Source organism: Bombina bombina, chromosome 3 (genome assembly GCF_027579735.1).
Source record: "Bombina bombina isolate aBomBom1 chromosome 3, aBomBom1.pri, whole genome shotgun sequence".
Lineage (NCBI taxonomy): Eukaryota > Metazoa > Chordata > Amphibia > Anura > Bombinatoridae > Bombina > Bombina bombina.
Genome location: NC_069501.1, coordinates 252,760,447 through 252,784,775, shown reverse-complemented (window position 1 = coordinate 252,784,775; position 24,329 = coordinate 252,760,447). Strand labels below are relative to the sequence as shown.

Below are 24,329 nucleotides of genomic sequence, written 5' to 3'. Positions count from 1 at the left end.
CAACCGACAATTCAACCTGTGATCATAAGCATTCCCTCTTAATTGTAAATACAAATGCCCTCATCAGAAAATACCACCCACTATTGATAGGGTAATTTAAGGAGAGTTGTGAGTTAAAGGGACAGTGTACACCAATTTTCATATAACTGCGTGTAATAGAGTGTAATAAACACTAGAGAAGAATATGCACAGGCACTGATATAAAAATCCAGTATGAAACCTTTTAAAAACCTACTTATAAGCTCCCAGTTTAGAACTATTGATGAGGTTAGGCTGGGACACCCAGTGAAAGGGGCTGGGAAAGCAGGAAGAGCCCCCCCGTTTCGGGGCTTGGTTAGGAGTCTAAAAATCAGCACAATGTTATTAAAAAATAAGCAAGATTATACACTGTTACAAAAACACTCCCAGATGGACTATATAAATGGATGATCTACAAAACATTTATGCAAATAAAAATCTAGTGTAGAGGGTGTTTTTGGTGAGGGACCACACTTAAGATTTATTAAAGTGGGGTCTGGGTTGCACAGAGGTTTAATTGTGGTTAGACTTCAATTGCTTTTGGGCATTGCTACAAAAAAGGGTTTACAAAAGATTTTCAGGCTGCAACAGTCATATGATACTGTGTCTGATATATATATTGATTGAGCAACTGAAGTTTTGTGCAGCTTGAGTGTAATATATGACCCTCCTCCATTTATAGTGACATAGCTTATCTATGCTTCCACTGTCATTATCAATTGGCATCTAGGCCTATATGTGGTATAACAAAATTGATATAAAAACACACACACACATTTGTTTCTTAATTCTAGGTGGCACATTTTTACAAATTTGGTTATTTTGTTAAACCAATGCTTTTTTATGAATGTAGGATCTGATAAAAAAAAAAAAAAAAACAACGCATGGTTTATGTGGGTAAATCAGAAAATACAATACAACTAAAATTGACATTTAAATAGAAAGAGTTTAAAAAGTCTAAAAAGTGCTTTAACACTTGGTTGAGCACTGAAAAGATACTAAATATAATGTATTTGAAGATGTAAATTGGGTATCAATACTACCTAAGATTATAAATCAGAAAATTTAAAATAAAAATAAAAAGTTTCATTTTTATATCATCAATCAGCCATATTATATTATATTTTATAAATCTACACATTTTATCTCTAGATTCAACCACTGTGAGACTTATCAAAGGAGATATTACAGATTATAATCAGCTCCAGAAAGCTATGGAAGGAGTCGATGTTGTTATTCATACAGCTGCCCTGGTGGACTATTTAGACACATTGCCTTTTCACAAAATGGAAGCTATTAATGTTGGAGGTGAGTTTTTCCCATTAGTTGAACACATTCAGATAAAAAATAAAAAGCAATACAATAGCAAATGATATTAGATTTCATATGATTATATTAAAGTTCAAGTCAGTAAATATTCATGTAGCTATTAGGTTTCTAATTCATTGACCAAGTCATCTATTCATAGTTTTTTAAGCTGAAGGAATAAATGTACTAATAATGTGAGTTTAAAAACACCAATGATTATTTGATTATTTTTACAGGTACAAAGAATGTGCTGAAAGCTTGTATAAGCATGGATGTACGTTATATTGTGTACACTAGCTCTGTAGCTGCCGTAGGACCAAATTCAAACTATGAACCAATGTTGAGGTGAGCAAAATAGTTTTTTATACAACAAATTTTGCAAATTTGCTTATTTATTTATAAGCAACCTGTATCTTTTATTTTTGGAATCATGAAAATTACTGCTGCTCACTTCCGCAAATAATTTGGCAATCCTTAAGGGGAGCTTGATCTACATGGAAATACTAAGCTATATTTTCAAATAATGCAATAATTAATTTGAGTAACCTTTAACAATGTATCAGAGATTGTTATTTACTAAAAAATAGTCGTTTGAAGAAATTAACATGTTGCGGCATTCTTTAGTGGAAAAAAATATATAAATATGTTATACCTCATTTGGTGCTAACAGATTAAGTGATTACAAACAGTGATAACCTACTCCACTGGCCACCATTGTCTTTTTTCAATTATGGGTGCGAGGCTATTACTTACCCTTTTAATCTATCCTATCTACCCTATCTGATTTTATGGGGAATGAGAACCCTTATTTGAAAGAGGGTGGATGCCTGTTAAACACTTATCCCAGCTTGGCACCAAGGTGATATATAATAAGGTATGGCTCTTTAGGAAAAGGATATAAGACTTAAAGGGACAGTCAACACCAGAATTGTTGTTGTTTGAAAAGATAGATAATCCCTTTATTACCCATTCCCCAGTTTTACAAAACCAACACTGTTATATTAATACACTTTTTACTTCTGTGACTAACTTGTATCTAAGCATCTTCTGACCGCCCATAATCACATGACTTTTAGTTATTATCTATTGACTTGCATTTTAGTCAATTAGTGCAGTGTCTGCCACTAGCCACGGGCGTGATCACAATGCTATCTATATGGCCTACATAAGCTTGCTCTCCCCTGCTGTGAAAAGTAAATAAAATAGAGGCGGCTTTCAAGGGCTTAGAAATTATCATATGTGCCTTCCTAGGTTTGCTTTCAACTAGAATACCAAGAGAACAAAGCAAAATTGTTGATAAAAGTAAATTGGAAAGTTGTTTAAAATTGCATGCCCTATTTGACTTGAATGTCCCTTTAATGTTGCAAAGATGGTAGCCCCATTGCATGAGTGGTCTCAGACCCCTACCAATAAAATATCTGTAATTTCTATTTTAAAAAAAATGCTATCACCGGCTCACTAGGTGAATTTTTTTGTTCTATATTCTAAAACAGGGTTCTTCAAACTTTTTTCTCAAAGACTGCAATCATACCACATGCCTTTACAACCCTATTTTTATACTTGATCTGAAAATTTCTGAAATATTATACTACAAGTTGGCTGCAATTTTTGGTAAAGTGCGTTACTCCCTCCCCAAAGTCAAGGGCCTCTTGATTTACATCTGCGCTAGGATGATGACCAGCCTAAAGACATAGCAGAGTCCTGAAGCCCTATACGCATGTGCAGATTACTAACAAGAGAAATTGTCATGTGGGCCGCCAAGATCGTTGTACCAGGTAGAAAACCATTATAGGCCTTACATACTGAGGATACCAAGTGGTTTGGCAGCAATAAGATTTATATTCAGAAAATACAGGAAAACAAAAATTAATTAATAAATGTTATTTGCACATTGTAAATGTTTTGTGCAATATTTTTAAATGTAGAAAACATTTTTGGCGTTTCCTATCCCTTTAAACAACATAGATAGAGAGTCCTTAAATTTGGTGGTTTCGGGTTTCCTTAAAATGTTTTTATTTTTTTTGCATTTCATATGATGAGTTTTGCATTTTGGCTCCCAAAAGCAGCACAAAATTATTACCTGCCTCCTTAGTTTCATAATCCAAAAACCAAACTGTTGACATCACAGGTTGAAGGTCCTGTATGTTGATTGATCCCTTTTAATAGTGTGTAGTGATGCTAATAGGTGACGTGTGTGCAGTTAACCTGTTGTGCTCTAAAACTAAAAAATTTGTATGTCTTTTTAAGGGCTTCGAACATGGGCATTATCTGTGAAGTGGGCATGTTTGTTTGTTGTGTTATTGAGTTTGCTAACTTCTATATGTAAAAGTGTTGAGTATTCTTTTTTTAATATTCATTGATTGAGTGGGTTGCATTTGTATTGGTTTGACAGTGTGTTTTGCTTATGTGCCAAACCAAAGTTAAATTTAAAATCTGTATGGAGTAATTATTAATAAGTTAAAAGTTTTTACCTGGAGTTTATCAAGTCCACCTAGCTGTGGTATTCAATCAGTAAAAAATGGCCTTGTAAATGTATTGCTAAGTAGCAGAATATGGAATGTGATCAGAAAAACAGGACTGGCACTCGTTACAAGGACAAAGTACTCAAAAAACAATATGGACTATTAAAAAAAAGCTTTAGATGCAGATACATTTTGCAATATACATGTATTTGTTATTTTGATGCTAAAGCGGGTAAAAATGAGAAAAACCTTGCAGTGATTTCACTGCGTATGCATTTGAACATAATACACACTAATTTGAGAGCTAGGGTTTTTCCCTCACTCCCTAACTTGCCTTCTCTCAGCCAAGGAGATACTAGCTGACATCCCTGGCTCCTTCATGCTGGAGCTAACCGTGTAATGGGGCTGTGTTGTGTATAAATCAGAAGATCTGTAACAACACTGTGGTAAAAGTGAGAAGAGGAGGGCAGTAAGATCCCAGCACAGTGTTACCAGATCAGAGAAGGGAAGAACAGCTGAGATTTTATAGAGACATAAACCCATTACACAGTTAGCTCCCGCATGAAGGAGCAGGGATGTCAGCTAGTGACTCCCTGGCTGTAGTCACACTAGTTAGGGAGTGAGGGAAAACACTACAGCTCTAATTAGTGTGTATTATGTTCCTATAAATTGTTTTCTCATTTTAAGCAGCTTTAGCTTGAGAAAAACAAGCTATGATTTGTGTGGTTACCTGAAATAAAAATTGAAATGCAAATGCAATGAGTGTGAAGGACTAAAACATCTTTAGTGTAATGTGTAATGGCTTAGCAGTGTAATGGTGGTTAATATTGGGGTATGTTTGGTGGTTTTGTTAATCTGGATTCAGTCTTTTTTTTCCTTGTATTTTCATTTAATTTCATTACAATCACAAAATTATTACGGGTTTGCACTGATTTTCTGGGTTATATTACATGAGGAAACATTGGATGAATATAAAGGAGCATGTTTTAATGTTTAGTTTACGTTAGCTATTGCTATAAAAAATGTTTAAATATGTATAAACTAGAATATCCAGTGTTCTGGAAACAAATCCCAGTCTCACTGAACATTACTCAATGTTTCCCAGTTTGCTTTGCAGAGACGTTTCTAATGCTTTTATTGAATCCAATGTCAACCCAATCCATTTCCCATTTACAAGGTCATCATGACTCTTAATTTAGTAATCCTTGTTATTCATTAATGATTTCCTGATGTCAATATAATTACTCCAAACAGGCTGAATATCAGAGAATATATTGTTATGCTTTAATAACAACATGTATAAAATATTTGTAATAATTGAATTTGACGTGTCAGAATTAATCTGTCTAAAAATGATAGATTTGCTTTATTTTATGAGCAATAGTTTATTTATTTATCTATTTACTGTATTTATTTATTTATTATAAATATATGATAATATTTTGGAAGATTCCATTTTAGTTATACTGTTTAAAATGTCTAACTATGAAACAAAGTAAAGTCGAAAACTTAAAACTGAGCATGAGAAATTAAAAAAAAAACATCAGTATAACTGTTTTATATACAAATAAAATGTAACATTAATATTTATATATGAAATACAAGCATTTTATCACCTATCACCACCAATGGCTTTTTATGTTTTTATTTTTAATATCTTTATCCTATTACAAATGAAAGAAAAAAGCAAACATTTTAATAGATGCTATACAAGATATTTACTTTAAACTACAAATGACCTAGGGTTGCCAGATAGGGTTGCCAACTGTACAAAAATACAGGAAAATCTGTCATATGGTAAGTGAGGGTCACACAATGCCCATGCAAAAGTGCAACATATATTTTTCACAACCGAGCAATAATTGTACCCCTTGGCTGCCAGTAACATTCAAATAAGCCTCCTCAAGTAAACCATATTATAAAAAATATTCAACAATCTACATCTCTGTTCATACCATGCTGCACCACTAACACATTTTGTATTATTTCCAGTTCATCCCAAAAGTGTTCCAAGGATGTTGAGTTCATTGCTCTGTGCTGGCCACTTAACGTCCTCTACACCAAACTTGTCAAACCATGTCTTTATCTACCTTCCATTCTACACAGTGGCACAGTCATGCTGGAATAGGAAAGAGCCTACCCCAAACTGTTGCAACAAAGTTGTAAGCACCCAACTGTCTAAAATGTATTTGTATCCTGTAGCATTAAGATGACCCTTTACTGGAATTAAAGGGCCTAACCCAAACCCTGAAAAACAGCCCAGAACATTTTCCTTCCTCCACCAAACTTTAGAGTAGGCACTATGCATTCTGGTAGGTAGTGTTCTCCTAGTGTCCACAGCACCCAGATTCTTCCATTAGACTGCTATACAGGGAAGTGTGAATTATCACTCTAGAGAACAGAACATGTTTCCACTGCTCCAGAGTCCAGTGGCAGTGTGCTTTACACTACAGCTGACATACAGTTGATAAGGGCAGATCTAGTAGGGCAGATATTTCATGAACTGAATGGTGGCAAAGGTGGCAAAATATGATTGTGTCACGTTTAAAGAAACTGAGCTCTTCCGTGAAGCAAATTTTACTCTAAATCTTTGTCTATGGATATGTCATGGCTATGTGCTGGATTTTATGCATGTGTTAATAATGGATGTGTTTGAAAAACCTGAACTCAATAATTAGTAGGGATGTCCACATCATTTTGGCCATATTGTGTATTCTAATACCCAGCCACCCTTAAAATTCTAGTACAAGAATATTGCCCTTTACAATCTAAACCATCTAAATGACAGTTGAGTATCAGCATTGTGGTATTTAGGGACTGGGGTAACACCATGGATGGCAGAGTGGGCTACAAAGGAAAATAGTGTTGCTGCATTCTGTGGAAACATAGACATTTATGGGAGTTTGCACACCCGGCAGTAATGTTGACTATGATGCAAAAGTCACAATGCTGATATTTTTTAAATGTCTAACCCCTTTCATCAGAAATGTTCATTTTGATGTTCAGCTTCAACTTGTGTTTTATAGTTTAAAATATATTAGATATATTTCTGTAAAAACTGTGTTATGTACACAACAAAAATAAAAAATGTCACAAGAACAGACTAGATATGCTGCCAAAATGGCTTTATATGGTTAAGGCTGCTGAATTTAATAAATCCAAAACTCATATGAAAACGTAGAAGTTATCCATGCTGATGGAATAGAAAACTGTTAGCAAGGGGTCTCAGTGCAAATAATCTAATCTCTCTTTTGGTGACAACTCCATGCACAGCCAGGGCTGGGCTGTGAATAAAAAGCAGCCCTGGAAAAATAATAGACTTGCCCTATCTTCTGTAAATTCCTTAAAATATACAATGTAAACGTGTATCTATCATCTGTCTGTCTGTCTATATGTGTGTGTGAGTGTGAGTATGCAAAGAGTGGCCTAAAGCAACGGGGCAAACACTGTGACACCCCCCCCCTCTTGGATTAGTTCCCAGTTAATATCCCAGTGTCCTGGAAGGTCAGTCCAGCCCTGTGCATAGCTATTCTAAATGATTGGAATTTTTAATTTATTCCCAGAGGGGTCTATAAAAATAAAAATGAGGGCGGTAAATGTTTACTTAACTTGCACAATAATTTGACCAGGAGACAGGGACTGAGTTAGGGAGGTCTGTGGCTGAAGTTATGTTTTTGTGTGCAGTTTTAAGATGGATGTGGTAATGACATGCGTGCGAGTTCATGTTTTCCCCCATAGAAGTTAATGGATTAAAAAAAAAATTCAAAAATCCAAACACCCCACTCTTTTGCAAACCCAAATGCATATTCTCATTTGCGCTAACCTGACATGAAAATATGAATATTTCACATTCCAATGTTCTGCACATAGAAGAATATGTTGTATTTATTCATAAATACCTATTTCTAGCTATATCTGATGGTATTTTAGTACAATATATATCTATACCTATCTCTCTTTCTCTCTCTCACTCTCTCTCTCTATCTGTCTCTCTCTCTCTCTCTCTCTCTCTCTCTATATATATATATATATATATATATATATATATATATATATATATGTATAAATGTATACATATATATATAGGAATATCTATTTATAAATACGTAGAACATATTCTTCTTTGTGCAGAACATTGGAATGTAAGATATTTACAGTAAATACACACTAACACTTTATTAAAAATGAATATTACATAAATATGTTTCTTCATCTACCTAACTGTAAAGGGCTCCAATGCACTTCTACCTACATATGTCTATATGTGTACATATGTATTGATGCGTTTATTTGTGTATATATGTCTGTAATTACATATATACACATATAAATATATATGAATATGTACAGTATATATATATATATATATATATATATATATATATATATATATATATATATATATATATATGAGCACTATTTGAGGATCAGGTTCCGGTATACATCCTATGTAATCTTCAATGATAAGCAGACACCATAAGATACTTCAAACAACCTTTGATGTGTTACACAGATACCATAACTTTTCAGCCCCACACAGAGGCTTTGGTCACATGGAAGCACACAACACGTATTGAATCCAACTAGTGAGCCTTTTGTGATTGGATGCCATATGCAGACCAGATCATGATGTCATCAGTGGGCTTGGCAGCCATTTCAAGCTGGCCAGAAACAATATGTGTTGTGTGCTTCCATTTGACCAAGGCCTCTGTGTGGGGCCGAAACGTTATGGTATCTGTGTAACACATCAAAGGTGTTTGAAGTATCTTGTGGTGTCTGCTTATTATTTAAGATTACGTAGGATGTACACCGGATCCTGATCCTCATATAGTGCTCGTTTGAATGTCCATAGTAGTACACAGAGTGGTTGATAGTGTTGGTGAGTGATGATCTTTTTGTACATATATATATTTATCAAATCAATTTAATATTACTCCGGGTACCCTTGTTTCTTGGGTAATGAATGAATTGCATATGCTTATCAACTTTATGACCAATTAATGTGTGATTTTTTTCTTGTTGTACATAATCTTTTTTGCACATCAATTAAATAAATATATATTATTTACCAGTATCCTCAGTAGTGTCTATTTTTGGAAGTTGACGGTTCCAAAAATGTGGGCACAAGGTTTACTTGTGGATCTTGTTGTATTTTTATATTATTCTCTAAACCTCAGTGCACCTTGGAGCCCACATTTATATTAAAATATTGTGGGCCCTTGTCCATAGCCTTAATATCCATTATCAGCTGGTACAAACATTGTATAATGTTTTTCCTGGGCATTAACTCCCTTTCTAGTACCTTGCGGCTGTTTAGTGTTCATTTTAGGAATCTTCAATTTCCCTTAATATTCACTAAATCAGTGACTTAACTATGGCATCAGTTGATGAAACTGAATGGGAATATGATTTAGCTGAAACTTTTGCTTTAGAAGGTCCTAAGGATATTACTACTATAGCTCAGCATGCTAAGGCACTGTCGCTGAGCTCTGTAGCAGCCCAAGGGTTGCAGGGTCAATCCCTGGTGAGGTCCACTCAGCCTTTCATCCTTCCGAGGTCGATAAAATGAGCAGAGTCTTGAGACACTTACGGGTGATTAGCCGCGCTTTACAAGTACCCAATACAATAAAATACTGTGGTAGGGAAAAGCATTTTTCAGGATTATAAAACACATAAAAATAATCTCATTAAACAACTAAAAATTAAATGGGAGATTAGTAGTCTGAAAAGATATATTGATAATGATATGAAGCCTAGAGGATTTAGACTAAGAAAGAAACCAGGGATTAACCTTAATCAACCAACTATTACAGATTTTCAGGAGGAATGGAAAAAATGTCTTACTGAATGCTCATTAAAATTTATGCATTTAATTATTAAGGAAACTGAAAATAAAGAGGACATTATCAATAATGAAGTAGAAGTATCTAAGGAGAATTTTCATAAGTGGCAGGCCAATATAACAATATAAAAATGAAAAATAAAAAAATAAAGATGAAATTAAATCAAGAAAGAGAATTAATTTTTTGAGGGATTTGTTGGACTGTAAGGAAGGGGTAGTATATGACTATGCTGGTCAAAAACCAGGAACCATGGATTTAGAGAGATCTGGCTCAGAGACAGATATGAGTAGATCGCCAAGGAGAAATAGAGGTAGAAGAAGGGGAAATTTTTTAGGCAACAGGAGGATACAAGACAAAAAAAAGAGAAGAAGGGGAGGGAGAAAACATAGGAAAAATTGGTCAAAAACAAACAAGTTATGCTCTGAGAAGTCAACAGAGGAACAAAACACCCAAATAGATAAAGGTGAAAAACACGACTTGGAGGTGGTGAATTTGTCCAAAAGGGTGTTAAATAAACTACACATTGAAGTGTTAAGTAAAGGATTGACCTTCTGTCCATATAAGAATTTGGACAAATTCACTTCTTCCAAAGATCTTCATTTTTTTTTCAAGAAAGGTAGTTCTGAGAAAATTAAATATATGTAAAATCACTGAAACCAAGTTGGATATGCATGACAGAATTTCTTTAGAAAATTTGGAAATCTTATCTGAGGAGAAATCAGAAATTGAGAATACAGGTACAATTGGTTTCAGCGATCTTAAACCTAAATCTTCATATATACCATCATTATCGATGGTACCAAGTGTTATGACCTTTGTCAAACTGGTTGAAAAAGACCTGAAAGGTTTAGCAATAAAAACTAATAAAAAGGATAATTTAACTAAAGATCAATGAATGGCACTAAATGATTTAATCAATTATGAAACCATTGTGGTGAAACCCTCGGACAAGGGCGGAAATGTTGTGATCCTTGATGTTCAGGATTATAAAACAGAGTGCCTTAGACAACTCAACAACATTACACAACATGAAAAAATAAAATTCAATCCAACCCTACAATATAAGGAGGAATTGGATTGTATTTGGAATAAAGCTTTGTCTGATGGTTTGATCAATAAAAAAGAACTTTCCTTTATGCAAGTTAAATATCCAGTCATCCCAACGTTCTACACAACACCTAAGATACATAAACAAAAGATTTCCCCACCAGGACGACCAATAGTGTTGGGGATTGAGGGACTCACTGAGGGTGTTACCAAATATTTGGACTTGTGCTTAAGACCATACCTCACTTCTCTACCTTCCTACGTCAAGGACACTACTGAGGTTCTGAGAAAATTTGATGATATAGTATTGACTCCAGAGACAATACTAGTGTCCATTGACAGAGAAGCCTTATACTCATCCATCCCTCATAAAAAAGGCATTGATACTATTAAGACTATTCTGAATCAGAGAGGCCCTACATTTGATGATCATAATGATTTTGTTCTTGATCTACTACATGTTGTCCTTAATAGGAACTATTTCAAATTTGATTAGAAATATTATAGACAAATAATGGGCACAGCAATGGGTGCATGTTGTGCACCCACTTATGCATGTCTTTATCTTGGTAGATGGGAAAATGATAACATTTTGGATGCTGCATGTGAATTTGATAAAGCAATAACATTATGGATTTGTTATATCGATGATGTCCTCCTGTTATGGGAGGGCACATCAGATGACTTAATCAAATGTATGCAACAACTAAACTGTAATGATTGGAACCTGAAAATCACTTTTGATTGGAGCTACGAATCACTTTCTTTTCTGGATCTGAAAATATCAAGACAACAAGATAAGTTATTGACAGAGACAGCAGTGTCTGTATCAGCTGTTTGCCGACTTCCATGCTTTCTGGAATTATAGCTTTCTTACTTTAATCTGCACCCAGGAAACCTCTGTGAGTCTCCCTATGTAAGCCATGGACAGTTCTATCATGTACCTATGAAGGGTAAGCGGAGCTTTATGGCCTAGGGGGTGAATATAGTCATCTCAACAGAACAGGTAATACGAAGCAGACGCTGCATGGGATAAGGTCTCTGTAACTTCTCTCCTGTTGTTACGGATTTTTCTGTGTGTCTGTCCCTTTTTGGCATTGGTCAACTTACTCTATACTAACGAGTAAGGGTACGGGACGAAGATTTGGATGAGATATGAATGATCTTATAGCCCCCCATAATGTTTAATTGCTAGTCCACTGGGACATATTTTACCTGGCCGATAGGGAGTGAAGGAGCAAATTTGGGGATATCTAGTTGCTGTATACTTGTATGCAGTTACCATGTATTTGCAAGTGGCAGCCTAATTTACAAGGATGGTTTATGTAAAGATTTGCTTCTGTGAACTTATTATATGTGGAGATCTAATTGTCTACTTGTCTAATTAATGTAATATTACTTTGGGTACCCCTGTTTCTTGGGTAATGAATTAATTGCATTTGCTTAGCAACTTTATGACCAATTAATGTGTGTTTTTTTCTTGTTGTAGATAATCTTTTTTGCACATCAATTAAATAAATATATATTATTTACCAGTATCCTCAGTAGGGTCTATTTTTGGAAGTTGATGGTTCCTATATTCATTTAATTTATAGGCTTGATTTTGAGGCAAATCTTTAGAAATGTACATGTATGTATCTATTTTAAAGCCCTTTGGCTGCCTGAGACCTCATATCTTTGAGGCTTTATAACTTTTGTGTGCAATATTTTTTAATAAAACTTTTTTTAGATAGTGTTATTGAGAGTGTAAGTGTACTTTGTAATGTATTTTTCATGTGTTTTGTGCAACTTTTATGTTTCACAAAACAGTTACCAAAGCTCTGAATTTGCTGTAATCATTCTAACCTAAATCGCAAATGCACTTTACTTTCAACTCATAATACCAGCAGTAAGACCAACAAGCACAAACCCTCGCAATAAACCCCTTATTGCTTGGGTGAAAACGTTTGGGCACCACTCGTAATCTTGCCCAAAATGTTTTCATGATTCAGATAGAACATACAATTTTAAACAACATTCCAATTTACTTCTATTATCATTTTTTTCCCTTTTTATAAGAAGGTAGGTAAGCTCAGGAGGGTGCACGTGTCTTCAGCACTATATGGCAGCATTTTTGCAACAATGTTATACATTAGCAAGAGCACTAGATGGAAGCAAAATTTCCTGTCATGTAGTGGTCCAGACATGTGCATGATACATATCTGGATATCTCTTGAACAAAGAATAACATGAGAACCAAGCAAAGCTATTTTAAAATTGCATCCTCTGTCTGAATCATGGAAGAAATAAAATTGTGTTTGTTGTCCCTTTAAGGAGCTAAAAAGAATCTTTCAATCTTACTGTCAGTTCAGCTATACAGTACTTTGCATATTTACCCAAGGTTATTGAACTTTGTGTCACATTCTGACGCAGTTCACAGGGGTTGAGAAAACATACTATAATTCAATGTATTATTTATTATTAATCAAATTTTTTTAAATTTGCTGGAGTATTGCATGTTAGTTAGTGCAAATCAAAATGAAACAATTATATTTGTCTAAAATTGTCTAAATTATGTTTTTAACTGTTAGAAGTAATCTTTAAAAACAAAAAAAGCAACAGGAGAAAATCAACATATGGCATCAATTTGCATAATAAAGCTTTGAATACCCCCCCCCCCATGTAATGTTATGCTTATCCTGCATATTTCTGTTGCACAGATGTACTTGGTCTGTTTCAACATATAATGGGCAAAATGTAATTGTTTTGCTGTGTATATTCATTGTTAGCATTTATTTAATTAGTCTGTGCATTAGGAAAAAAATACATCCAATATTCTAATAAGTATATGGAATTTGGCAAAGGGTAAAATGTTTGATTTAGTTAGCAAAACAATATTTACATAATCAAATGGCAAATGTAGCACTAATAGAATCAGATGATTTTTATTCCACTTGAGGGAAAACAGACAGGTTATTTATTTTATTAAAAAGCTATTTTATTAAACAAATTAGCAGCAAAATAACGTAGTACAGTTAAATGTATTTTGCCATTTTCTTCATTAGCTGTAGACTGATGTTTATCCAGTCAGATCAGCCCCAGTTCTCAGGCTGTGTTCAGGCATAGGGGCCTATTTAGGATTCTGCGAGTGGACATGATCCAATATAGCGGATCATGTCCGCTGCACATCAATAAATGCCGACAGCATGCGCTCTCGGCATTTATCATTGCACCAGCAGTTCTTGTGAACTGGTGGTGCAATGCCACCCCCTGCAGATTTGTGGCCAATCGGCCGCTAGCAGGGTGTGTCAATCAATCCGATCGCATTCGATCAGGTTGATTTCTGGTGATTTCTGTCCTCCGCCTCAGAGCAGGTGGACAGGTTATGGAGCTTGATAAATATGCCCCTAAATCTAACCTTCCCAGTATCTATGCAGGTGCCCATCTCATAGCAGACTCAGAACAGAGGTCATTGCCCTTTTCCCTCTTCAATAAATGACACATGGATAGACATGAAAGATAAAGGGAAGAGTATTGTTAAAAAGAAAGAGGAAACAGAGTGAAAGAACAACCCTTTTTAACATTATGCTCATAGTCATTTGGCCTATAAGATATGAATGTTAAATTATGTCTCAGAGATCTTTCAAAAGTTGTCATGTTGTTGCTAGAAAGACACAGATCTTTACGACACCTCTGGAATGTTTTCTGTGCTTAACAAATCACCTTAAAGTGATACGAAAAGTCAAATTCAAATTGTCCTGGTTAAGATAGAGCACTAATTTTAAGAGTATTTTTTATTTACTTCTGTAATAAATGTATGTAATTGTCTTGGTATCCTTTGGTACTGGGGGGGGGGCGAATGTTTTGCAACATTCGAAAAATGAAACAAATTTTAACACATTTATTTGTTTAGAATTTTTAATGAATAGAAATATTCTAATTGATATATTTGTATCTATTATGTATCAATTTACTTAATTCCCTACAACATGAACAACTAAACTTCAGAATAGTATTTGTTCAATCGAATGTTGCATTCGAAATTTCATTAAAGAAAATGTAAACTTTAATGGATTTTCTTATCAACATTCGATTGTCCAAAACGAATGTCCACAGGACTATTTTTTCTACCAAATGAGTTACACTTTCAACACATTTGCCCATCCCTACTGAAACCTAGCTGGTTATTGGTGGTTTCCTACAAGTGCCTTTTGTCATTGGTTCACCAGATACGTTTAGCTAGGCCCCAAAAAAGCAATGCTATTCTAAAGCTGACTTTAAATATGTGTTTAACCCCTTTGCAAAGCTAAAAACAATTAGGGAGATGAAACTTGTAATATCTGTTAAACCTCTTAATAGTAATTAACTCTAAGGTGCACCAGATAAAGTACTAATAGGCATTTAATACCATCTATCATAAAATCATGGATCCACGTTGATCTTTGATAAAAAATATTGTGCATTAATAATACACAGTAATAATACACAATTATAATATACAGTTAAAAACAAACTGATGGATTTGACAACATATCGCAATATTGTATTGATAACAAGTATATAATAAGCACTGTCCCCTTATGTTATATCCTCGTTTTGTATTCCAAGTCTCTTCGGAGAATTACTTACGTCTTTGAGATGAAGGATTACTCTTTAAATATTAGTGAATTGGAGTTTTACTGTACTAAAAATGGCCCAAATGGAAGGATTTTTATCAATATACGTTTAAGTTCCAATGACCAATGGAATTCTACTCACCGAAATCCGAAAGCTTTTGTTATAGTGTGCTTTCTCTGACTTGACCCTTATACACGTACCTCTCTTGTTAGTCCCGGGGTCCGCACTGCCACTTCCCCTCGGTAGCCAAATTGTTTCACTCAGAGCGCTCATGAGACTTGTACTTTACCAGGCGTGGGTGAAGTATGAACAAAATGACCCATGCCTGGTAAAGTACAAGTCTCATGAGCTCTCTGAGTGAAACATTGTAAAGGTTTTGTCAAAGAAAGTATTGTAATTGGATACAGCTGCGCTGTCACACAGATAGCTAAATGTGTACAGTAACTAGGATAGTGTGTGAACTTCAATTGAGGATAGTCTAATTAAATAGAATAAAATAAAATGAATACAATAGAATCACCCAAATATAAAAACAATTTGATCATAAAAATAAAAACATCATAGATAAAAATATAACAATTATAACAAATAATCATAAATAGTAATTCATAACATTTCATAACATTACAATGAATAACAGCAAACCTACAATATATAGCTCAAAATAGGCTGAAAGTCTTTTTCAGACACAAACAAAAGCGTCTTAATGTCAGCAGGAAAGTCTTTTAAGCAGAAAAGTCTTTTAGGCAGATAAAAAGAGCGTGTTTGCTTTCAAAGCGTGTTTCTTCAAGCAAGCTGATGTCTTGTTTAGTTGTTAAGCTAGTTGCAGAGTTGCACAGAGCTGTACAGTTAGGACGAGAAGAAGGATAGAGAAATCCTTTTGAACAGTGTTAAAGTACAAATGGCAAGGTGTACACTTTTACTTACACCGAGTGCCAATAGTTGGTCTCCAGGGGTTTCTCTCCGAATGCCGCTTGTTTCTCGGGCACCTCCTAGTCAATCAGGGAGGAATAACAATGAATATAATCGAGCTCCAGGAACTCTCACGCCGTCAGACTTGTAGGACTATGGAAGCCCAAAGAGGTCACAATACAGAGCAACACGTTTCAGCTTAGCACAGCCTTTCTCAAGCTCAATACTGATGTGGTGTAGACTTAGCATATTTATACGCTTTTCTTAAAGGAATATTTCAAATTAATGCGATTCTATTGACTATAAAAAATCAGAAGACTGCAATTTGATATATGTATAAAAAGAATAAAACGAGAATATTACGGTTTGATACAAATGAGATGAACATAGAAATTAAGAATTAATGAATGTAAGCAATATGTATCAATATACCCTAAAGGATCAAACAGTTAATCTATAAAATAAGAAATAAATCTATACAATGACTAAACTAATTAATTTATTTATTTGTATTAGCGATCTACTTAGTGGAAATTAATAAATATGTTATGGTAATGGATATTGAGGTTAATGAAGGGCAAACCATTGCAAGTTGTGAATCAATATTTAATTCTAAAGATCAATCCTATAATTCTATCTAATTTTAAGATGGTTATCTAAGGATCTTTAACAATATGATAACTCTAATATGGATGATTTTTTATAGAGGACCTTAATTCATAATTTTAGGATGTTTTAAAATTCTGAAACTTAGGGCTGGGTAATGTAAATAGTCATAGATGGACTAAGACTCTTATGTGATTTTCATAGATGTGAATAGAGGACATTATAGTAAAATCATAAAGTTAGGGAAGATGGAGATTTACTCGTGACCTGTGATGTCACCTCCCTCTATACTTGCATAGAACATATAGATGGGATTGAAGCTATTAAATATTTTCTGAATCAAGATGATGGGATACCTGAAGAAAAATAGGGATTTATTCTAGATTGTATAGATTTTATTCTAAGACACAATTATTTTTCTTTTATGGATGTTTTCTATAATCAAGAGCAAGGTACCGCTATGGGGACCAGGTTTGCCCCCCAGTTATGCTAATTTATTTATGGGTCTGTGGGAAAAGTGTTTCCTAGACCTGGGGTCAAACCTGGTCACCTATAGACGGTACATAGATGACATAATTATGATCTGGCTTGGGAGTGAAAAATGTATTTCATCCATGAATGTGAATGAAAAAAATCTGTTCACATGGGAAAAAAGTAAAACCACTATACACTTTTTAGACCTAGAGATTTTTGTAAGGGATAACAAGTTACATTCAAAAACCCATTTTAAACAGGTAGATGCGAATAACTATATACATCAGTTAAGTTGTCATCACACTCAGTGGAAAAACAACATCCCAAAAGGGCAGTTTTTAAGAATAAGAGGAAACACTGCAGTACCCTACCTGAATATGACACTCAGTCGATAGTTCTAAAAGAAAAATTTATAGATAGGGGTTACCCCACAGATGTCTTAAAAAAAGCAATACAAAATCTGCAAAACCTAGATCGAGACAAAATTCTGAGTAACAATAGAAATGACAAAAAAAGAGAATAATGGATTCATAGTCCTACCATTTATTACCACATACAGTGGAAATAAAAATATAATAGAAAAAATATTAAAGAAACATTGGAACATCCTCAAATTAGATGAGAAGTTAGGCCCTCTTTTACCTAATCGACCCCACATTGTATACAGAAAGGCCAGAAATCTAAAAACGAAACTTGCCCCCTTGGATTTAAAAAGAAAACAAGATAAAAGGAATAAAGATTTATGGGGGAAAGATCTAAAAGGTTTTTTTCAATGTCATAAATGTAAATCCTGCCAACATGGAATGAAGAAAAAATAAATAAAATCAAATTCCACAGGGAAAACATTTAAAATTTCACAAATGATAAGATGTATAGATAGAGATGTCATTTATATGATAGAGTGTAAATGTGGAGCTCAATACGTGGGGGAATCAGAAAGACCCCCTACAAGATAAATAGAATAAGAGAGCATATCCTGTTGATTGAGCACCACAATAAAGAACGTTATAAACACCTTCCAGTTCCTAAACATTTTGCTGCATGTAACTAACAATGTGAGCCTTAAACACTTCAAATTTATGGGTATTGATAAAATCTCAAACCACTGGAGGGGAGGGGGCCTCCATAATGACATTTTTAAAAGGGAAGGAAAATGGATATTCCAATTGGGCTCCCTATCTCCTTGGGGTCTTAATCTAGAATTAGACCTAAACTGCCATCTAAAATAATCAAACAAATTAAAAATATCCCAAAATATGAAAATATCAATTATATATTCAGCTTTTTATATTTAATATAAAATTTAAAAAAATATATATGTATTTTTTAAACAAAAAAACAACATCTAATAACATCAAATCAAATTATAGAACTTCATTCCATGATCAATTAGAGTATAGAAATATGAACAACTTCCCTAACTTTATGATTTTACTATAATGTCCTCTATTCACATCTATGAAAATCACATAAGAGTCTTAGTCCATCTATGACCAATTACAATACCCAGCCCTAAGTTTCAGAATTTTAAAACATCCTAAAATTATGAATTCAGGTCCTCTATAAAAATTCATCCATATTAGAGTTATCATATTGTTAAAGATCCTTAGATAACCATCTTAAAATTAGATAGAATTATAGGATTTATCTTTAGAATTAAACATTGATTCACAACTTGCAATGGATCCGGTTTGCCCTTCATTAACCTCAATATCCATTACCACTAAGTAGATCGCTAATACAAATAAATTAATTAATAAAATCTAGTTTAGTCATTGTATAGATTTATTTCTTATTTTATAGATTAACTGTTTGATCCTTTAGGGTATATTGATACATATTGCTTACATTCATTAATTCTTAATTTCTATGTTCATCTCATTTGTATCAAACCGTAATATTCTCGTTTTATTCTTTTTATACATATATCAAATAGCAGTCTTCTGATTTTGTATAGTCAATAGAATCACATTCATTTGAAATATTCCTTTAAGAAAAGCGTATAAATATGCTAAGTCTACACCACATCAGTATTGAGCTTGAGAAAGGCTGTTCTAAGCCGAAACGCGTTGCTCTGTATTGTGACCTCTTTGGGCTTCAGTAGTCCTACAAGTCTGATGGCGTGAGCGCTCCTAGAGCTCGATTATATTCATTGCTATTCCTCCCTGATTGACTAGGAGGTGCCCGAGAGACAAGCGGCATTCGGAGAGAAACCGCTGGAGACCAACTATCGGCACTCGGTGTAAGTAAAAGTGTACACATTGCCATTTGTACTTTACCACTGTTCAAAAAGATTTCTCTATCCTTCTTCTCGTCCTAACTGTACAGCTCTGTGCAACTCTGCAACTAGCTTAACAACTAACCAAGACACCAGCTTGCTTGAAAAAACACGCTTTGAAAGCAAACACGCTCTTTTTATCTGCCTAAAAGACTTTTCTGCTTAAAAGACTTTTCTGCTTAAAAGACTTTCCTGCTGACATTAAGACGCTTTTGTTTGTGTCTGAAAAAGAATTTCAGCCTATTTTGAGCTATATATTGTAGGTTTGCTGTTATTCATTGTAATGTTATAAAATTTTATGAATTACTATTTATGATTATTTGTTATAATTGTTATATTTTTATCTATGATGTTTTTATTTTTATGACCAAGTTGTTTTTATATTTGGGTGATTCTATTGTATTTATTTTATTTTATTCTATTTAATTAGACTATCCTCAATTGAAGTTCACACACTATTCTAATTACTGCACACATTTAGCTATCTGTGTGACAGTGCAGCTGTATCCAATTACATGCCTGCAGTTGATACTGCAGTCAGTGTAGTTATTTTTTTCCTATATTTTTTTCTAATAAGGAGAAAGGGATTCCTTGTTTATATACAGCTGTTTTGTGTGTTTAATCTTAGCGCTGTGGTTTATACATTTTCTGTCCAAAGAAAGTATTGTACCAATTTGGCTACCGAGGATTCTGCTACATATGCCGTTAATCTGACCACCTAATTGGACTGGAACAAAACACGTGACCACTACGTCAGTGAAACCCGGAAGTGGTAGTGCGGACGCCGGGAATGATAAGACAGGTACGTGTATAAGGGTCAAGTCAGAGAGAGCACACTATAACAAAAGCTTTCGGATATAACATAAGGGGGCAGTGCTTATTAAATACTTGTTATCAATGCAATATTGCGATATGTTGTCAAATCCATCAGTTTGTTTTTAACTGTATATTACAATTGTGTATTATTACTGCACAATATTTTTATCAAAGATCAACGTGAATCCACAATTTTATGATAGATGGTATTAAATGCCTATTAGTATTTTATCTGGTGCACCTTAGAGTTACTATTAAGAGGTTTAAGAGGTATTACAAGTTTAATCTCTCTATGATGTTTATATGAAATCCCATTGTGAGATAAATAGATATTATTTTTATACACAATAAATTTACTTTTATTATTCACTATTTGTGAGGTTGTGTATATAATGATATAACACAATTACCCCCAGACCAACAAGTTATATACTATCACATTTTAGGTGTAGTTAGCTTTTTAGCGCACTCTTTCAACCCGATATTTGTATTTATTTTTGGGATAATTCTCATTTCAGAAGTTGCTATACTACTTTTATGTATAAAAACAATTAGGTATATGCAAGCAATAAAACAGAGCACTTTCTTTTTGCACTTTCATGCCCCTTTAAAGTTAACAATAAGGTTTGGTTTAAAGCCTGAAGTTAGAGTTAAGTATTAGGAGTTGGTGTTAGTTGTTAGCGTTAGGATTAATAGCAGGGATATAGATGCTGCTGACATTTCTAAGTTTCTGAGATGACATGTTCAAGAATTGACAATCACTTCCAAGGACATTAGACAAATGTTGCTTTTGTGTAAAAAATGTGCTTGTCCTACACTCCCTAAAGTGGCCAAAAAGCAGATTTTATAAACTGCAGATGTTGTAAATCAAATACACCTAGATTACGAGTTTTGTGTTATGGTTTTAACCCTGAAAAAATGGCCATTTCAGCATAAAAAACGTAACGCAGCCATTAGGAGTCTTGTCGGTATAGCTATACTGCAAGCATTTTAGCCTGTAACGCAACGTCAATCCCGCACTCAAAAAAATGAAGTTTTTGTGTGTGATTTCCATAGCGCCAGTATTACAGGTTGTGCAGTTAGGCTAAAATGCTTGCGTTCCAGCCTATACTGACATGATCCGTTCCACCATCTGAGAGCAGTAGTTATGAGTTTTGCGCAACAAAACTGTTACACAAAACTCATAACCAAAATGTTACAAAGTACACTAAGACCCATAAACTACCTATTAACCCCTTATTCAGTGGCTTCTTCCTCATCGCAAACACTATAATAAAGTTACGATCAAAAAGATGGTAGTCACAGCACAACTATAAAGATCAAATAATATAATTATAATTGAAAGTATATATCAGAGGGTGCAAGAGTCTAGTACCGCCACAAATACTAGAATAAATATATTAATATATGACTCAGCACACCTATTTAGAAAACAAGGCTCAATTTTATTTATTATGCCTAAATAAACAAGTATATCAAAACCCAAAATTCATGTCCACCCAAACATTCATCAGTCATACAAACATATAAAACAAATTGGATTCTACCCCAGGCGTCCCTAGAGGAATCAAACATATGCTGTCATCTTATTAGAAAGAATTTCTTTGTATGATGTAGAAAGGTTCAACTAGATGTAATAAAAATATTATATCCACATCCAATAATCACATCTATTAAATTTCATGTGTCAAGAACCACTTCAGATACACTTTTAAAGACTTGGCTGAAATGCTGTCAGTATAGTTTAACTGTAAACCACGCCCCTTCTCAGTTGATTTGTCACTTTGTATTCTGTTTGTTAATCGATAAAGTTATACTGTAACAAATTCTCAAAGACATACATATGGCTCCTTGGATATAAACAGCATTAAATTCTTTTGTTGTATGTGGCTGATAGTATAATTTATTAGTATGCCAATATGTTAGCAAGGTAAAGTGGTTAATTTCTCAGCAGCATGCACTTTGTGTCTTTTCCAAACTCTATGCATATATTGCTCCCACTTTTAATCCACTTTTGTGGCAGGGTAGAGTTTAACAGGAATATAGCAGTTTAGAAAAAGCAGCGTTCATGCAAAGCCAAGCATATGTATTAACATTTGTAGAAAGTTTCCAAAATAAACATACGGCAATGTACATTTAAACAGCAATAGGAGTGTCCTGCTGTATATAAAAGTGAGTGTTACTTGTTTAGGATGCCAGTATGTTGGTGCAATGTAGCCACTTGTTAACATACATGTTAATGTATAATGTAATACTTGCGATTCCGTTTCCCTTATCGGTCAAATACGTCACTCCCAGCTTTAATCCACTTTCGCGGAAGGGAGATTCCGTGCCCAGGATACCGTCCGTTGTTGAAGTGTGGTAACTGCAAGATTTCAGTTAGTGCAGTAACTCCAAGTGCCCATGTATCGAAAGTGTTATAAGTCAAAGGATGAACAGCATAGCAAACAAACTCCGACGCACGTTTCGGGACTCCGCCCTTTTTCAAGGAGTATATGTCATCAAGAAAACAACCTCTTCAAATAGGCTATAGTATAATTCTATTGGTTAAGTCAAACACACCTCTCATACACGTCACCCTCATTCATGCTCTCTATTAATTAAAGGTGTACTATGAATTAAATCTATTTAAAAAAATCTTGAAAGTGCATCTATGACTAACTTACACTAAAGCAATTGCAGCAGGATCTAGACTAAATCTAAACACTCATAAATCTAAAGTTTACTTATAATTTCATTTGATTCTCACAATTTACGAATTATGTATATGCTACATTGAGGGGGAAAAAATCTTTTTTTTTTTTTTTTCTAAAGAAAAGAAACAATTTTCTGTTCCTCTGGTGACACATTATGGTTTCCACAGTAGGAAATTTAAAACTGTAATTAACAAACATTGGTACCTGCTAAAAGAGGAACCACAATTGGCAGATATATTTAGAGATCTTCCTCTTCTATCATATAAAAGGAATAGGAACCTGAAGGATGAACTTGTTAGAGCGGATTTAGGAACTATTAATCCAGCTCTCCCTTTACAAAAGAAAAGTTGCTTTCCATGTTACAATTGTGCACAATGTAACTCCCTAATAAAGGGGGAAAACGTGACACACCCCCATACTGGATTTAAAATTGGGATTAGAAACACATATACATGTAATTCCAGTTATGTCATATATGTCTTCAAATGTCCCTGTGGACTGGCCTATGTAGGTGAGACGACACAGTGTGTCCGCGACAGAATTAGACAACATAAGGCAGCCATAGGTAAACTGGACTTAGATGCACCAGTAGCATATCATTTCACTGTGGCAGCACATAATAAGAGCCAGATAAGATTTCAAATAGTGGATGATGTTCCACCCTTAAGGAGAGGAGGAGATAGACAAAGGACCCTATTTAAAAAAGGAAGCCCAATGGATCAGAAAATTGGACACCTTATTCCCTAGAGGTCTCAATAGGGACATTCCATGGGGCCATTTTGTATAATTTAAATCAGAATGTACAAATATTGGATATAATCTTGAAGATTTGGTACTAGACAGTGATAAAATAGAATAAAATATGTAAATACCCATTTTTCAGAAAAATGAAAAAAAAAGAAAAAAAAAAAAGTTTTTTTCCCCCTCAATGTAGCATATACATAATTTGCAAATTGTGAGAATCAAATGAAATTATAAGTAAACTTTAGATTTATGAGTGTTTAGATTTAGTCTAGATCCTGCTGCAATTGCGTTAGTGTAAGTTAGTCATAGATGCACTTTAGAGATTTTAATTTTTTTAAATAGATTTAATTCATAGTACATCTTTAATTAATAGCGAGAGCATGAATGAGGGTGACGTGTCTGAGAGGTGTGTTTGACTTAACCAATAGAATTATACTATAGCCTATTTGAAGAGGTTGTTTTCTTGATGATGTATACTCCTTGAAAAAGGGCGGAGTCCCGAAACGCACGTCGGAGTTTGTTTGCTATG

At 34.1% G+C, this 24,329-nt stretch overlaps 1 protein-coding gene across 1 annotated transcript in view; it reads left to right on the top strand.

Annotated features, from left to right (window-relative positions):
- The window catches only part of LOC128652299 (3 beta-hydroxysteroid dehydrogenase type 7-like), a 91,902-nt gene that overhangs the window by 5,584 nt on the left and 61,989 nt on the right, over positions 1-24,329 (top strand). Inside the window, exons 2-3 of the mRNA XM_053705237.1 lie at positions 1,171-1,326; positions 1,563-1,671. Coding sequence (XP_053561212.1) covers positions 1,171-1,326; positions 1,563-1,671 — 265 coding nt within the window. The remainder of the gene's footprint in view (positions 1-1,170; positions 1,327-1,562; positions 1,672-24,329) is intronic.